Here is a 16,785-nt window from a genome sequence, read left to right as displayed (position 1 = left end):
CACTTTTTCCTCCTGGGTACCTAATATGCCCATCCAGCCTCCTAGGAAGAGGGCCAGAGGGGCAGGTCCACAGTTCAGGCTGGGAGCTTGCCAAGTGGACCTCAGTGTTCTCAGGAAGCTGTGACTGGAGGGCATGTCAGTATCCTGGACCCACACTGGGCTACTTTACAGCCAGGTTGGGTGTGGCTTCGTCATCTGCTGACTAATTCTGCCAGTAACCCGACTGGGCACTGGAGAAATGGGAGGACATTCTGCACAAAGTGTCCAAACAATAATGCCCTCTCTGCAGGCTCTCTGGAAATCCACCTAAAACGGGGCAGTTTCCATGAGCTTCTGCCACAAGAGAAGCATTTGGAGCTGTAGAAAGGCAGGCCACCAAGGCCCTCTGAGCTCCATCCTGCCTGGGAGACTGGCCAGGTTCTCTCATGATTCTAACTCTGTCCTAGGGAGCCTGTGCAGCTCAGAGACAATGGCTCAAGAGTCAGTCTGAGGGCACAAGACTGGACGAGGTCCCAAAGGGCTGGCTTTTCTGCAGACGGATCCCCCAGAGGGGCATTTCCCATTTGATCAGAATGGGAATAACAGTGGGGGAGGGCCTTGCAGGCAGTAGCTCAAGGCAGCCAGCCAGCATGTCATCCTCTCGAGTGAAGATATGGGTGACTCCTGGGGTGCAGCTAGACTCTCCCTGACCAGTTGTCTCCCGGCCTGGCCTTGGGTTCATCTTTGATTTCCCAACAACTCAGGTAGTTTAAGCTCACGGGCACTTGACGGCATTCGCTTCGCTCGTCAGGGGGCAGAGGGAACAGGGTGCTAAATGAGCCAGCCCCCAACTTCCCACCTTCTCAGAACAGCAGCCACATGGGAACTTTAGCCAGTTTCACCTGGTAACTTCAGGTCCTTCTACATGAACTTAAGCCCCAGCAGCCCTGCAGAAAGCATTCCCACCAGATGTTCCCAGAGGAATCGGGCGCTTCTGAAAATCTGCTGAGTTGAAAAGTGGGTGGGACTGGAATTAATTTTGCCCCTTAAAGACCAAGCAGGAGAAGTGGGTCAGACAGGTTTTCAACATGGCCACAACAACCAACGGTGGCTGCAGTCAAGCAAGAGCCATGGAGCACCTCGGGCTGCCACAAGGTCAACAGTGGGCTGGTGGTGAAGTCTGTCTGTATGCCCTCGGGCATAGCCAGACTCACACGCTAGTCACCTCACCCACATCCTCAGGATGCAACGATTCACACCTCGCAGGCGTCTGTGTGCCCTCCCTATGTGCACTCCTCCCTGGTGAGCTGAGAACATGCCGGAGAAAGGTTCTGTAGCAACGGCTTCTGCACCTGTGGTGTTTGCTGGGACCCCACCAGCCACTCTGAAGGTGACAGCTGAGGAGATGCTGCACCTTCCTCAGTGTGGTACCCAAACCTCAGCCAAGCTCAGATGCCTACCAAGCCCTGTTCTGGTACCCAGGGGAACCTACACCCAGGGTAACGTCTTTCTAACAGGCTACTTTTTCTTTTCAAAGAAGGGTTGAAAATCCTCTTCTCCGGCCACCAGCAGACATCTAATGACACCATCATGTTTTCTCCCTCTAACTCAAGCTTTGGTTACAGTCTAGAGGCAGGTGACCCAACAGTGGCCACATTTTAAAATACAGTCAAGGCTTAGCACTGTACATTATAGATGTGATTCTGAGAATAAGGTTTGCTACACATGGGACCTACCAGACTGAGGAGACAGGAGCAGCATAGTCTCTCTGTCTCTGTCTGTCTCTCTCCCTCCCTCTCCATCCCTTTCTCCCTCCCCAGTGATCCTGCCTCTGCTTTCCTCACAGAATTGGGAGTCAGAGGGACAGCCACAGCTTGCACAGCAAGGGTTCTAACCCTCTGAGCAATCTCTCTAGCCCAGCGTAAATGACAGACAGTCCCCAGATGTTCCCCCTGTCACCGGGCTCAGCCCTGCCTGCCGCTCAGTGCCGTGGGTCCGCAGACTGAATTCTGACAGGTGGTACAAGCCACACAGGTGGTGGAGACGGCACCACCAGACTTCTCGGTTCGCTGTGTTAAATCACATCACACTGGCTCTAAGGTCTCAATCATGTGGTCAAGAAGAATTAATCAGACCGTGGGATGGCATGCCAGGGTTGATGGGACACACCACCAGCCTAGGCCCCACAGGCTACTCCTTTGTGTAAACTCAACCGCTGTGCTGGATTGCTGGTGACACCACTTCAGAGGGAAGACTGGCCCACCCTTTCCTGAACTATAATCATGCCATGCACAATGACCGGGGACAAAAGGTATTTATCATATTTTCCTTAAGATGTCATGGGCCTCTTCCTTGTTTCTGGAAGATTCTGGGTAAACATTTTCTGTAATTGCTGGTTATGGCAGTTCTTTTGTGTGTACCACAAAGAGGAGGAATACACAGGAGCAAAAATGCAAATTCTGTAGTGGGAAAAAATAAACAACTTAAAAAAAAAACAAACCCTGAAGTTAAAGGGCTGAATTGAAAACCTAATCATTTTTTGTTTTAAGGTTTAAACAGACCCCATTACATTTATTTATGTTTTGGGTAGGGAGGGGACTTGTGTGCACCATGGTGTGTGTGTGTGTGTGTGTGTGTGTGTGTGTATGTGTGTGTGTGTGTGTGTTTGTGTGTGTGTTTGTGTTTGTGTGTGTGTGTGTGTGTGTGTGTGTGTGTGTGTGTGTGTGTGTGTGTGTGTGTGTGTGTGTGTGTGTGTGTGTGTGTGTGTGTGTGTGTGTGTGTGTGTGTGTGTGTGTGTGTGTGTGTGTGTGTGTGTGTGTGTGTGTCTGTGTGTGTGTGTGTGTGTATATGTGTGTGTGTCTGTGCGTGTGTGTATGTGTATATGTGTGTGTATGTGTGTGTGTTTGTGCGTGTGTATGTGTGTGCTTGTGTGTGTGTGTGTGCTTGTGTGTGTCCGGGGACCACCTGCAGGAATAGATTTGCTCCTTCTACCATATGGGATTGAGGAATCAAACACAGGTTGTCAGGCTTGGCAGCCAAGGGACTCTAACCCACTGAGCCACCTCACTGGCCTCCAGACACAGCATTTAAAACACCTCCCAAATAAATTATAGAAGCTCCACACAGCAAAACTGTCCTTCGAAGAAGGCAGGCGAAAGGATTTTAGGGTGAGACTCATCCAGAGCAATCTGTCTGTTTACGGACGGAGTAGCTGAGGCTCAAATGGAGAGGGTGGCTCTCAGTTTACAGAGCAGATGGAACAGGGCTGGCTTCAAAGGCCAATTCTAACCCAAGGACCAGCAAGCCACCGATCGGCACTAGAAAGATAAGAGGCAGGTCGCTTGAAAACAGGGTCTCACGACGCACACTGGACTGGCCTCAAACTCATAATCCTCCTGTCTCAGCCCTCGGAGTGCTGGTTTTACAGGCTTACGCCATAATACCCACCCACCTTAAGAGCACCTTAGGACCGTCAGAAGGCTGAAGTTCCAGGCACGTGTACAAGGACCACTGCACAGGCTGAGAAAGAGCTTACGTGATATGAGGTCGAAGCACTTCTTCTCCTCGGGGTTGGTCTTCACCTGGCAGGTTAGCAAGTTGAGCTTGGCAGGCGGCCGGTTGGCCTGTTTAAAAACAAATGGGAAAAAATGCAGGACGGTGGGAAGTGGGAGCCGGTCCTCAGGAGGACACCTCTTACTAGTTTACAGGAGGGTTTCCAGGGGCGGGACACACAGAGGAAGGCTGGGGGTGGGGAGGGCTTCTTGGACCTCAGCACCATGGCGGCTCTCTACCAGGACACATACAGCGGTCTATACAACCCATCTGAGAGGGCTAGGGCCAGGCCAGTGTAGAGGTTGGTGGCAAAATGCTCTAGAGCTAAGAGACTAAGACACAGGGCTTTGACACCTTGAGGTGGCTTGAGCAAGCACCCGGCTTCATTTCATGAGCTTTTCAAAGTGGAGGCATTACTTCCAGGGAAAGCCATTCAGCACATGTGCATAAAAGGGCATGTGTCTGTGGTCATTTGTTTGTTTGTCTGGTTTGGCTATCTAAAATGAGAGCAGGCAGCCATTCACAATCCTAAAGGCCAACCACCACGGGCACACAACTCGTTTTCACGGAATATACTCCACATACACAAGACAGCAATACATTTTATTGGTTTCAATTAAAAGCGGGGGGGGGGGCGAGTATAGGGGACTGGAGAGATGGCTCATCGACCGACGAAGAGCAGTTGTTGCTCTTACAGAGGAACACAGATTGGTTTCCATCACTCACTTGGGTGACTCAGCTTATAACTCCAGCTCCAGAAAATCCGATGCCTTCTTCTGACCTCCGTGGGTACCAGGTACGCACTCGGGACATACATAACACGCAGTCGAAACACCCATACACACAAAATAATAATAAATACTAAGTCTTAAACTATTCTCCCTCTCTGCTCTCCTTGGTCACTAGAGGCTTCAGGACACATGACCTAGATTCCTGATTAATCCAGAGACATGTCTAAACCCATAGCAGGGCAGGCCTGACAGATGCTCTTTCGCTCCCAGACCTGGGGATTCCTGCCACTAACTTTACAGGGCTGGAGGTGGGGGTGTAGTAGTCACCATTAAAATGGGTCAGATCCTTGCAACTTGTGAAATCTGTATTTGATGTAAAACAAATGAAAGATCTGAAATCTGAAAATGCAAACTACGTGAACAGGTTTGTCTAACACTCTTGTGGGTTACGGCCATTTTGAGCTTCTTGTTTTTGTTTGTTTGTTTATGTAGCCCTGGCTGTCCCTGAACTCTCTCTGTAGACCAGGCTGGCCTGAAACTCAAGAGATCTACCTGCCTCTGCCTCCCAAGTGCTGGGATTAAAGGCATGCGCCCAGATAGCATGAACGAATGAAGTCACATGACCTGGGCTGAGCATCTAGGGAGTCAGGGAGTTGGGGAGCAGGGCTCCAACAAACACGCAGGGTTCCACACACTGAGCATTTACTGTCACCTTCCCTGGCTTTGGCATGGTTTCCAGAGAAGATGGGAATTCACCTGCACTTATATTTTTTAAGTTTCAGAGAATTCCATATATGCACACAATGAAATATGAGCATATATCCCCCAGACCACCTTCCCTTCCCTCCTCCAGACTTTCGGTTGTACAGTTAGTGTGCCCACATGTGCACAGGTTTGGGGTCATCCACTGCAGCACGGGAAGCTAACCAGTGGCTACATTTTCAGTAAAGACGGAACTGTAACTGTCATTAGCAACTCAGTATGTGGCAGGGTCTAGAGGTGATCGACCCATCCAGGCAAGGATGGTAGCTGGCTGCCTCGCTCACTTGTAGGTCGTATGCAGCTAACCATGGCTGCTACCAGGATACATTTAAGAGCCACAGTTACAAGTTACACATTTCCTCTCTCCTCACCTCTGTCTGTCACCTTCCTTCCCTGCTGTGGCAACTGTCACTCTCTACCTTGAATTACCGCAAAGACAAACCATCACTTGAAGGAGAAGAAAGTCAAGCACAGAGAAGGATCCAGGGCTTCATCTGGTCTAGGGATCCGAGGCCACGAATATAGATAGCTACGTGTTAAAGGCGGCAGCCAAGAAGGACCCAGAGGCACGTAACAGGCGTCTCAAACACTACTAGCTCCTACAGGTTCCACTTTAAAAACCCCTGGCTTTTTGCTCACTCAACTAATAACCAACAAAGTGGTTATTAATTACCAACAAAGGTGTGAGGGAAATTTATGAGAGAACGTTCTATCCATCAAATCCCCTTTGTTGCCATTTTGGGGGGAAAAAAAAGTCATTATTCAATTTAGCAGGAGAGCAGTGCCATCTTCTTCCCAAGGCAGCCTGCGGCCAGCAGGAAACTAGCAACCAAGAAGATGCTACCAGCCTTAGAGCTTGCAGCATGAGGGTTACAGGTTATTAGTGATTCTCCGACTTGACCGTGCTGTTCTACTTTCTTCTAAACACCCCAGGCTTTTAAAAGGCATTGATTGATTGATTGATTGATTTCCTGATTGATTCAGGCCATAGGGATTTAACCCTGGCCCCATACACATACGGTAAACAGCCTACCACTTACCAGTATCTCCAGTCCTTAAAACGCTTTAAAATACAAACCTGTACTCTTCCTTCCAAGTGAATAACAACTATGTTTTAGAATGTTGGGCTGGCCAGGTGTGGTGGCACAAGCCTTTAATTCCAGCACTCGGGACCTCTAGGAGTTCAAGGCTACCTTAGTCTATACAGTGAGCTCCCAACTAGCCAGAGTTACATAGCAAGACTTTGTCTTAAAAATACATACATGCATGCATGCATGCATACATACATACATACATACATACATACATACATACATACATACATACATACATACATACATACAAAAATACTGGGCCCTCTTAGGCAGCAGGCAACTCTTCCAGCACAATGTAGCACTCAGGCCTTGGTAGGGTGGCAGTGCTGTGAACTCCGTCAAGAAGACCCCACTAAGAACTCTTTTCCCAGGAATGACCGTCCCAGTGCCAGAAACAAACCTGCTGTGCCAGCGCCTATGCAGGCTCTCTCAGTGCTATCCTAGACGGCATCTGTGCTCCTCTTTGGGAGTAAAGAGGGCAGCAATTTCACTGCCCAGCGGCTGCCGGCTTCCAGGAGGGTGTCTTCCTCACAGTGCAAGCAAGCCCTAGGAGCTTACACTTCCCACAGACCCCACTCCAGCTGTGTGCCAGGAGCTGCTCTTAGATTCCCACTTCCTCAGACCCACCTTTGGAAACCTGTCCCCCTTTCCTTCTGGCAATGAGGCAGAGTCAGGGACTACTGGCAAAATGGGCAAGCTACACAGGAGACAGATAAAAACTCATACACTCCAGTAGTGCACCCCTCACTCTCAGCCTGGATCACTCACGTCTGCAGTGCATTTACTTGGCCCAGGGACTAGAGACCCTTTAGGATCCGGACTACCAGGGCATACAAAACAACCCACAGTAAGAGGAGAAAGCAACACCTGGCAGCTGAAGAGAAGCTGAAAAGCGAAGCTATCCAGGCTCCTCTGGGGCAGTTAGGTGGAGGCTGCACCGGGACCCACCTACAGCTAGAGGAGGAAGTGGCTGCCAAAGCCAGATGATGCCTCCCCCCAAGTGGAGGCTCCTTGAGAGGCTTCAACTCAAAGCACACAGCTTTTAAAAATATATATCCACTGTGTAAGAAGAGCCATCAGCATCTGGGCGAAGATAATTATAACTACTGTCTGCCCCAGAACTGGGGCAACACATTGAAATGTAAAGAATTTTTATTATGCCTTTGGAGAGCCAGCTGGAACTCACTTGAAGCCACTTACATTGCCAGCAAGGAATCACCAGGCATGTCTAAGGGATCACAGCCCTGTTATTGACTTAAGTGGAGGGCCTGCACCTCAGGGACCCCAGATATGCCTTGTGACATGGGAGTTCTATCTACAAAAAAGGAAACTTGGCTTTTCCTCTGCAATGACTCCTGTACTGAGGTAGTGTATGCCTGAGCTAAAATAGACTAATGGACACTGTAAAAATGAACCACATCGGAGAGCATGAGACCTGTCAGGAAAATCCAGCCGTCTTTCTGGCCTGACGTTCTACATCTAAAAGATGCATACATAGTTAAACTCCCCTAGTCTGAAGCAGTCACACCCCCTCATTCCTGTGCATCTGCAGTAGGGAGAGAATGGTACATCAAGATCCCAAGTGAAAGGCCCAGGAGTGAGGAGCAGTGCGTTATGGGAAGATGGATGATCTATACACCTCCAAGTCAGCGCCCTGGGCAGAGGTGGCAGAGACCGGGTAATGCTTGCTTCGAATCAGTTCTAGTGATTCTAATGGAATCATCAAAAGTGAAGGGGACAATCCATCCCTAAACTCCCACAGCGACATCTTTGTTTTCATGACATCCTTCTATAAGTTAAGTTTCTTAGGACCCTATCTTAAGTGAACACCTTTCTACTGGGTCCAAGAAACCCATCTGTGCTTCTGTTACACCTCTTAAGGGGACTGGAGGATGATGAGAGAGGCTCAGGCCATCACCCATGCTCGTGACCAAGGGACATATGCAGTGTGAGGCTGTATTGTACATTATAAACACACATTATATATTATGCATTATACACCTGCACTTAACAAAGGGGCAGCCACTTGGCCTTGACAGTCCCGACCAGTGGCACCAGCCCCAGTCACACCAGGTGGAGGGAGTAAAGGACTATGACAGTGTTCTTGATCTCTGAAAACTGACTGGAAACTGATTTGATCCTCACACAAACCCATACAGGGCTCTGTTATGTTGCGTGAGCTTTTATAAACAGGAAGAAAGGGAGGAAAACTTGGTTAGGGTTGGGCGCAGTATACGAAATTTCTATAGGATAGATATAGAATTCCCTTTCCCTCTAGATTAGGTTCCCAAAATTCGGATGGTTAGAAAGATACTCACAGTGCCGTGGGAGATGGTGAGGAAGCCATTTTTAACGGAACATTTCCTCTTCTGCCACACCTTCCGGATCCTTAAGGAGAAGAGGGGAGATCGGATGGTGTAGACAAGAACACGGGAGACAGACAGAACAGGGGAGCTAAGCAGCACGCGGTCCGGCTCAGCACCTGGCCGGCTAGCCACCTACCCGTCACTCTTCTTGTAGAGGTTCCCGTTCCTCTCCGTCCCGTGCTCCTTGTTTCCCTGAGGTTGATGTAAGCTGTACGCTGTACTTTGGCGAAGTTGTGAGTCCTGAAATGTGGTCAAGAAACTGCTTTTTAATGTATCTTGTTTAAGTCCCAGTTTTTTGTTTTTGTTTTTGTTTTTTTTTAAATGCACTATACAAAAAGAAACATATTCCTAAATATTTTATTATTATTATAAAACTTCCCCTCTCATAAAGGCCATTCATCAGGCTGTAGAAGGGAATGTCAAAAACCAGTATTTTTAGTGTGGTGTCAGGGAGGTGAGTGTTAGAATATTGCCTCACCTGTGGCCGACCCTGAATTCCATCCCAGCATTTCCATTCCACGCCCCCAACCCATCAGTACTTCTAAACTAAAGAGCCACCTTGGAAGTGCTGGATTATAATATGGCCCCTGGCAATGACTGGGGGGATCCTGTGGTGGTGAAGCCTTGAGAAGGAAGATTCCATGGTATTTTGAGAAACATCACTGCTTGCCACTTGGGCAAAAAGAAAAAGAAAGCTATTTGGCCTTTCTACCTCAGTTTCTTTCCTGGACAACTCAATAAGACAGTAAATGTGTAAGGAGAGATGCCGTCACATACGTAAACACCTGGGCATAACAGCATTGATCAACTGCTCGTCTTCTCAACCTCAAGTTGTGTGCACCAGTGTGTGGGAGGGGCTGGCACTGTTCCTAACTGCTCCAACCCTGACCACATGTGCCACACGAACAGAGGCCATCAATGTGCTCTGCTGAGACTCACAGGGTACATCCACCCGATGACAATCTCTACTACTTGAGTTTCCCAGGGCAAGAACCAGTGAGAATTCTCCAGAACCCTGGCCAGTGCCAATCCTGGCAGGTCCCCATGACACACCAAGAGTACAAGGAGCGACCAGCCACCACTGGACTCCAGCAGAACTATGGCGAGTAAGCCGGAAGAGCCCACTAACAGCTCACAACTTAGGCAAGTGCTAAGACCTTTTCTGTTTATTGTGGATTCTGTCAAACTGGTTCACATTTCCTGAGGAAACAAGAGATGTGAAGACATTAAGGGGTTTGTTTAAGGGGCAGAGCCTCTCAAAGCCAGAGCGGAGTGTAGAACAGAAGCTCAGGTCCAGCACCACCGCTCCTTCCATCAAGCCACACTGGAAGTCACCAGAGACTAGGGCCGACTTCCTTGCAGGTGTCAAGCAGCTGATCATTCCCAAGACAGCAAAGGCAGTGGTCAGACAATGAAGGGACTAATATATGACAATCCACATAACCCAACTCAACAAAGAACTAAAAACACCCAAGAACTGAGGGACCAAAAGTGCCCGCTTTTATATATATATATAGCTATTCAAAGCAAGGGCGTTATTAGACAGGAGACAACAGTAGGAGCTGTGACCATGACTCAGGGAAGAAGAGACATGAGCCAAGCCAGGAGGCAGAAGAGCCAGCTTGACCGTACGGGCTTCAGCTTCAAGTGACAGCAAGCCTTGGGGACCCTTCCCAGTTTGGAATATTTCTGTAATTTGTACTTGAGGGGGTGATACATACCTATAAGAAACCACCACCTAATTTAAGATCATGGAGGTTGTAGCTATAAATAAGTCTTTTGAGAGTTTTACAGCTCTCTGGGTTAATTTAAGGTTAAGATGTGAGGCGGGGTTTCAAATTCCCTCCATTTCTGATGCGGACACAGATGTCTCCGGACCACTCTTTTCTCACCATCCTGGCCACACGGGTGTGGAGTCTACTGGCCATAAACACATGGTTTCTGACTGAACTCAACCCTGTGTCATCCCTTTGCACACCCACCCACAATCCAACATACCACGGCGCTGCAGTTGCTACAGCTTTGTGGTCAGTTCTGAAGTCAGGACGTGCGAGTCCTCCAACCTTGCCCCCTTTCATGATTGCTTTGGATAGTCTGAATCCTTCTGCACTTCTGTATAAATTTCAGAGTCAGCTTGTTAATTTCTGCAAAAAAGGCAGCTGGGACTCTGATGCAGAGAGCACTGATGTATGTGGAGAGTGCTGCTTATGTGTAATGCTGTTAAGTCTTGCTATACACCTGATACTGGACCCATGAATGCCAATGCCTGGTGCTGACTTTATGCTCCTCATAGGGGGGTAGCCTCAGGTCTCCCACTCTCCCTAAAGGATAGTACTTTAAGTCTCAGAATAGCCAGAGCAAACTAGCTTTCTACATTGTAAGGAACAAACACAGTGGAGGGGAAGGGAGAAATACTCCCTTGCTTATGACTCTTTTGGGAGACTAAAATTAAGCCCATCAAAGGCTCATCTGAGCTGCGTGCGTGGTACACACCTGTAATGCTCACACTGAGGCAGGGAGGAGGGGCTAGAAGAGGAACAGTGATGCAGGTATGACCTGTGACTGGGAAACCAAACAGCCCAAGAGTCCTGGGCCTATAATAGGAGGGCAGACTTGAGCAAGAGAGAGATGGCTCAGCGGTTAAGAGCACTGACTGCTCTTCTAGGAGTTCTGAGTTCAATTCCCAGCAGGCACAGGCTCACAACCATCTGTGATGGGATCCGATGCCCTCTTCTGGTGTGTCTGAAGACAGCTACAGTACACTCACATACACACAATAAATAGTTTGTTTTTTTGTTTTTTAAAAACAAGAAGAGTGGGAGAAGCAAGTTGTAGGGGAGAGAAGAGGCCAACGGGGAGGACTGAAGTGTAGCAGGATGCACTGGAGATGGACAGCAGCCGAGTTGCCCATTACAACACTGAGGGTGAGCACAGAACACGGCCTCTCTGGTTCTCTACCGCATCTAGAAGCTCTCAGCTGAAGAAATGAATTAGTCCCTGTCAGTAACTGCTCTCTGGTGAAGCCAATTTCCTCAGACTTCAAACTCTGCACAGCCTGACCCACCACAGTCTCTGTGCCCCTGTGGCTGCCAACCCAGCCACGCCTCATAAACTGCGTCATTTCTTCCAGGGTTAGAGCCTCCTCAGACAGAAACCGCTCTCCACCGTTCACGCCAGCGCTCTAGAGAGCAGCCACCTCGATGACACGCAGTCTGCCTCTACTACTTACTGTGAGGCTGTGGTCTCAAGTCACCAGACCTGCGCTTTCTGGACTAGGACAAGGTCACCACGCTGTGAGCGGCCTCTAGCAAAGCAGCACTATGGAGAGGGCGCTCGGAGGCCGTCCACTGAGACAGGGCTGGGGATGGACTAGAAGGGTTTGCAGAATTCAGCCCTGCAGGAGGACAGGGGCAGGGGGGGGCGGGGGGTGGGGGGTGGGGGAGCGGCTCCATTCTCGGAAAACATGGCAGAAGAAGTCTAATCTAAACTTGGAAATTTTCCATTACCCTTGCCTTGCGCGTCCAAATTGTATCACCTTTACAGTAAAATCATCTATAACAGTGAAAGTGGAGACATTAACGGTTGAAATGAACCAGCCACTAAGATGTATGAAGAAATAGCTATGACCAAAACATGCAAAATTCTGCAATTTTTGAAAATACCGGGTACTTACTCTCCTAGACTTCGGTCACAAAAGGTAAATGCATTTAGGAGAAAAACAACAAGATTTAGTTACAGTCTAAGAACTGTTTTGTTAAGCAGTGACTTAAGTCTACTGAAAGGGAAGAGGACTTACATTAACTTCTCACTACATCCCAGTACTCAGAGGCTGAGGCAGGAGGATCATTTGAGCCTGTGAGTTCAGGGCTAACCTCAACAATGAACTAGAGACAAAGTTACTCATTTTAATACCAAAGCCACATTGTTATCACTTAGTGAAGTGTGGGGGACACAAGATATCACCATTCTAAAGGAATGGAGAAGAACCACAGATGACTTGGCCACTAGAGTGGAGCCATATTGCTGCTGCTGCTGCTGCTGCTGCTGCTGCTGCTGCTGCTGCTGCTGCTGCTGTGTGTGTGTGTGTGTGTGTGTGCACACGCGCGTGTGCGCATCTGTGAGAGTAGCCATGCAAGTGCCATGACAGGTGTCCTCATGCTGGTTCTCTCCTTCCATGGCAGCATCTGGGAGCTGAATTCGGGTATTAAGTTTGCGTGCTGAGGGCTTTCGCCCTCTGAGCCGTCGTCCCGGCTCTCTCTCCGTCTTTTATTTTTATACAAGACATCATGATATAGGTCACCCTGGCCTGGAACTCACTATGCAGCAGCAGCAGCTGGCCTCAAACTCATGGTGGTCCTCCTGCCTCAGCCTTCCAAGTGCTGGGATGACAGGTATGTGCCTCTAGATGCAGCCTAATTCCTCACAGATAAAACACTCTTGGGCTTTAAGGGGATCTGTTCTACCCCTACTCCATAGACCAGAGGAAGTTCCCACAGGGGAGTTCACGTAAGGTGAAGTTCACACGGAGGGGGAGAGTTCACACACAGCACGACAGGGAACTCACAGTCCAGAGCTAAAACTTAGGGCACGCATGAAATAACGGAACTACCAGAATCTGGCAGAACAAGAAAGTACCACACCTGGCCACTCAGGTTCACAGTAGCCGCTGCTCCTGGAAGTCACGCTCTTAAAACAGACATCCTTATAAAACTAAACTTTAAAAACCCCCAAAGCCATTTCAGGGCTGATAGACATGGTCCTGTGAGCCCCTGGTAGATACAGATGTCATATTCCTCAGCCCAAAACCTCTAAGGCATCGGTGGAAGTAGGGGGCGGAGACTGTGATCCTTCAATCTTAAATCCCCTCACCTCTTTCTGTTCAACCTGTAAGGCTGATTTCAAAATATCTCGAAGTTGTATCAGCTGTCGTCGCTCCTCATCCTGGGCCTGTTTGATCTTTAAAAGCAAGCAAAGCAGAGAAAAGTAAAACCAGGGTGCATCTTAGACGTGGCAGATCGTGGTGTCACCACACACAAGCTTGCACGGGAGTGGCCTGCCCACACCACCCCCTCAGTGCTGCTCCAGCAGCGCCAGTCGTTTCTGGACAGCACAGTGTGCATTGCACAGGGTTACAGACCTGGGCCTGAATGTGCTACCAGCTCAAAGTGTGGTAAAGCGGCACAGAGGCGGCTACTCACCGTGTGGAGGTCCGTGGAGAGCGTCTCGATGGAAGGCTTGAGGCTTTCTACTGCTTTCAATCCATCCTGGAAAAAACTGGGGGAAAGAAAAGGCAGAGGCTGCATGTCACAAGGGAGAAGACGGCTGTTAAGAGACAAGAGCTGTTGAAAGAAAGGCGGCTGGACAGGATGTGATGCCTGGGGGAACAGAAACGATCCGGCAAAAACCAGAATAAAACGACAAAGCTGTAAATGAACAGAAAATGAATTATAAATCCCGAGCATTTGTGACTTTTTTTTTCGACCCACATAACAGGAGACCTGGTTTTCCAGTTAATAAGTGGAAACTAGACTCTCCTGACAGTGGCAGTGAGGGCTTTGAGGCCAAAACTCCATGGGATACAGGCTGGAGTATGTACTAGAGAATTCCCGCAACGGGAAACAGTTAAGTGGGAGAGTACAGGAGAGAAACCAGGCAACTTTGACACACATGAATGGCCGGGCTCCATCCGCACAGCAGAAAATCATGGTGGGGTCTAAAGGTTAGAAAGCAAAAGCAATCTCCTACGGATAGGGACTGATGCCCATGAGTTCACTTAAGACAAAGGACTCAGGAAATGTTGCCAAGCTGCTGGTCTTCAGCACAGCCCCGAAGCATGCTGGCCAATCTTACATCAACCTGACTGGATTTAGGACCTGAGAGACTCACATGTGGGTCTGCGTGCAAGGGCATTTCCAGAGAGGAAGCAAGAAAGACCAATGTGAACATTGGGGATGCCATCCCATGAGCTGGGGGCCCAGACTGAATTAAAAGGAGGCAGTAAGCCAAAGCTTTCTGATACCCCATCTCCCCCGTTACCGTGACCTTCCTTTTGGTAGGCTACACTCACACTGTGAGCCTCCTTCCTTAACATGCTTTTATAGGCTATTTTACCACAAGAAAGGTAAGTGAGACATCCTGCTGGGCTGGGGAAATTCTGTTGTTTTATAAGTCTGACAACCAGAACTCTATCATTCCTGGGAAACTTAACACAAAAAGCCAGATGTGGTATGCATTCTAATTCCAGCACTCGTACAGGGAGAACGGAGGTGAAGACAGGAGAACTGGCCAGGAACACACATCACGGCAGAAAAAGAAAGGCTATGGAAGGAGAGGACTGGTTCCCAGAGTGATCTTCGGACCTCGGGGTCACCCCATGAAACGTATGCATCACATACCCACACACACACAAATTCAAGAACAAATAATAAAAATCTGAGCTGAGAAGAAAATGACCTGGGTCTCACATAAAATATTCATGTAGGTGATTTTTCTTTTTTTCCTTTTAAATTCACCAGTGGTCCTATGAGACTCTTTCCTACTGTGTGCCGAAAATCAAAGGGTCATGAGAAAAACAATGTGGCCTGTAACTCAACTTAGTGGTGGGACACACACATCTACATACACACACGCATGCACACATACATATATATACACATGCATGCACACACAGGCATGCACACACAAATGCATATGCACACACGCATACACATGCATGCACACATGCACACACACTCATACACTACACTACACACACACACACACACACACACACACACACACACACACACACACACAGACAGAGTGGGCTATGAACCACAACAGCAAGCTCAGGACACACTGAGGCAAGGCTACTAGAGTGTTCTTACCCCACTCCTTAGACGCACATGGTTACTATACATTCTTGATTTATCTGGTGTTTCTTTTCTAAACAGACTGTACTCTCCTGGATTAGCATTCAGTTCCTGTGTCAGTGAATGGTTTGTCCAGGTGTTTGTGGCCAGAGTAAGGACAGAAATGCCAGGTCCCCTGCCTCTCTGTCTGGGCCCCTAAATTGACAAGGAAATCTTGAAGAACTACAGAGTTACAGGAACCAGAAACTGGGTTTGCTCCCATTGTGAACTCACGTGATCCCTGTGGTTTAAAGTTTTTCTTTATGTAATGATTCCCTTAGCACCTCTAAATTCTGGTGGTGTAGTTAGGTCATAAGAGAGAAAGAGACAGGGCTGGAGAGATGGCTCAGAGGTTAAGAGCACTGTCTGCTCTTCCAGAGGTCCTGAGTTCAATTCCTAGCAACCACATGGTGACTCACAACCATCTATAATCAGATCTGGTGCCCTCTTCTGGCCTGCAGGTGCATACATGCAGACAGAAAGCTGTATGATGTATACATAATATATAAATGTTTAAAGAGAGAGAGAGAGAGAGAGACAGACAGACAGACAGACAGACAGACAGACAGACAGAGAATGCAAATATAGGAAAAGCAGAAAGTCTGACCACACATGAAGATGGTGGTGCTTGGGAGGGAATGGGTGTGCAGCCCTAGGATTGTCTGGAGCTTGGCAGCTCCCCCTGAGGTAGGCGGGGAGAGCAAGCATGGAGCCAAGGGCTTGGAGACCTGGTGCTCACCCATACGCATGTTTCCTGGAGAGTGCACTCAGAAGAGCCATAAAACTTGGGCTAAAAATATAGATCTCATCTTTGTCATAGCCTTGATATATTTACAAATCTACCTATAATGCCCACCCCACCCCTTTCAAAACTCCCATCTGGAAGATGCCAGGCCTGGATAGCAGCTTCAAAGCACAGAGGCTCTCAGGATGGCTGCTTCGGTGACCTCCGTGTCACCGGGACACTCGTAGGTGGGTGTCCCTGCGAATCTTCCCCTAAAGTTAATTAGCATTTTTCCTAGTCAAGCATTTTCCTCCAGTCAAAGAGCATTTATCATCAGTGCTATCAAGCTGGACTTTGTTCTCTGGCCTATTAGACACTTTCTAGCCGGTTCAACCAGACTTTCAAGCCCTGGAAACAGAACTATTTAGATGCAATCTCCGGTCCTCTCCTGGACCTTGCACACTGTAGACAAGCCTTTCACACTCACTCACACTACCACCATCACCCCAGATGGGTACCTCATCTGTTGAGGATCTGCCAGTAGCACCCACCTTTCCTGGCATGAAAGTAAACCCCTCCAGAGCTCCGGTTCCCAAGTCTCACCAACGCAATACCTCAGGTCCATCAAGTACAGCTGGCCATGATGGCGCTGAGCAGTAAGCACTCAAAGCACAAGGCAGTTTAACA

General features: G+C 48.7%; 1 protein-coding gene across 1 annotated transcript in view; it reads right to left on the bottom strand.

Moving 5' to 3' along the window:
- Positions 1-16,785, bottom strand: part of Asap2 (ArfGAP with SH3 domain, ankyrin repeat and PH domain 2) — a 160,813-nt gene that overhangs the window by 42,087 nt on the left and 101,941 nt on the right. The window contains exons 9-14 of the mRNA XM_032909094.1: positions 13,683-13,758; positions 13,354-13,440; positions 12,158-12,166; positions 8,621-8,724; positions 8,437-8,506; positions 3,515-3,602 (exon numbers count right to left, since the gene is read on the bottom strand). Coding sequence (XP_032764985.1) covers positions 3,515-3,602; positions 8,437-8,506; positions 8,621-8,724; positions 12,158-12,166; positions 13,354-13,440; positions 13,683-13,758 — 434 coding nt within the window. The remainder of the gene's footprint in view (positions 1-3,514; positions 3,603-8,436; positions 8,507-8,620; positions 8,725-12,157; positions 12,167-13,353; positions 13,441-13,682; positions 13,759-16,785) is intronic.

This window comes from Rattus rattus, chromosome 7 (assembly GCF_011064425.1).
Source record: "Rattus rattus isolate New Zealand chromosome 7, Rrattus_CSIRO_v1, whole genome shotgun sequence".
NCBI classification, from domain to species: Eukaryota; Metazoa; Chordata; class Mammalia; order Rodentia; family Muridae; genus Rattus; species Rattus rattus.
This window is presented reverse-complemented; position numbering and strand designations above follow the sequence as displayed.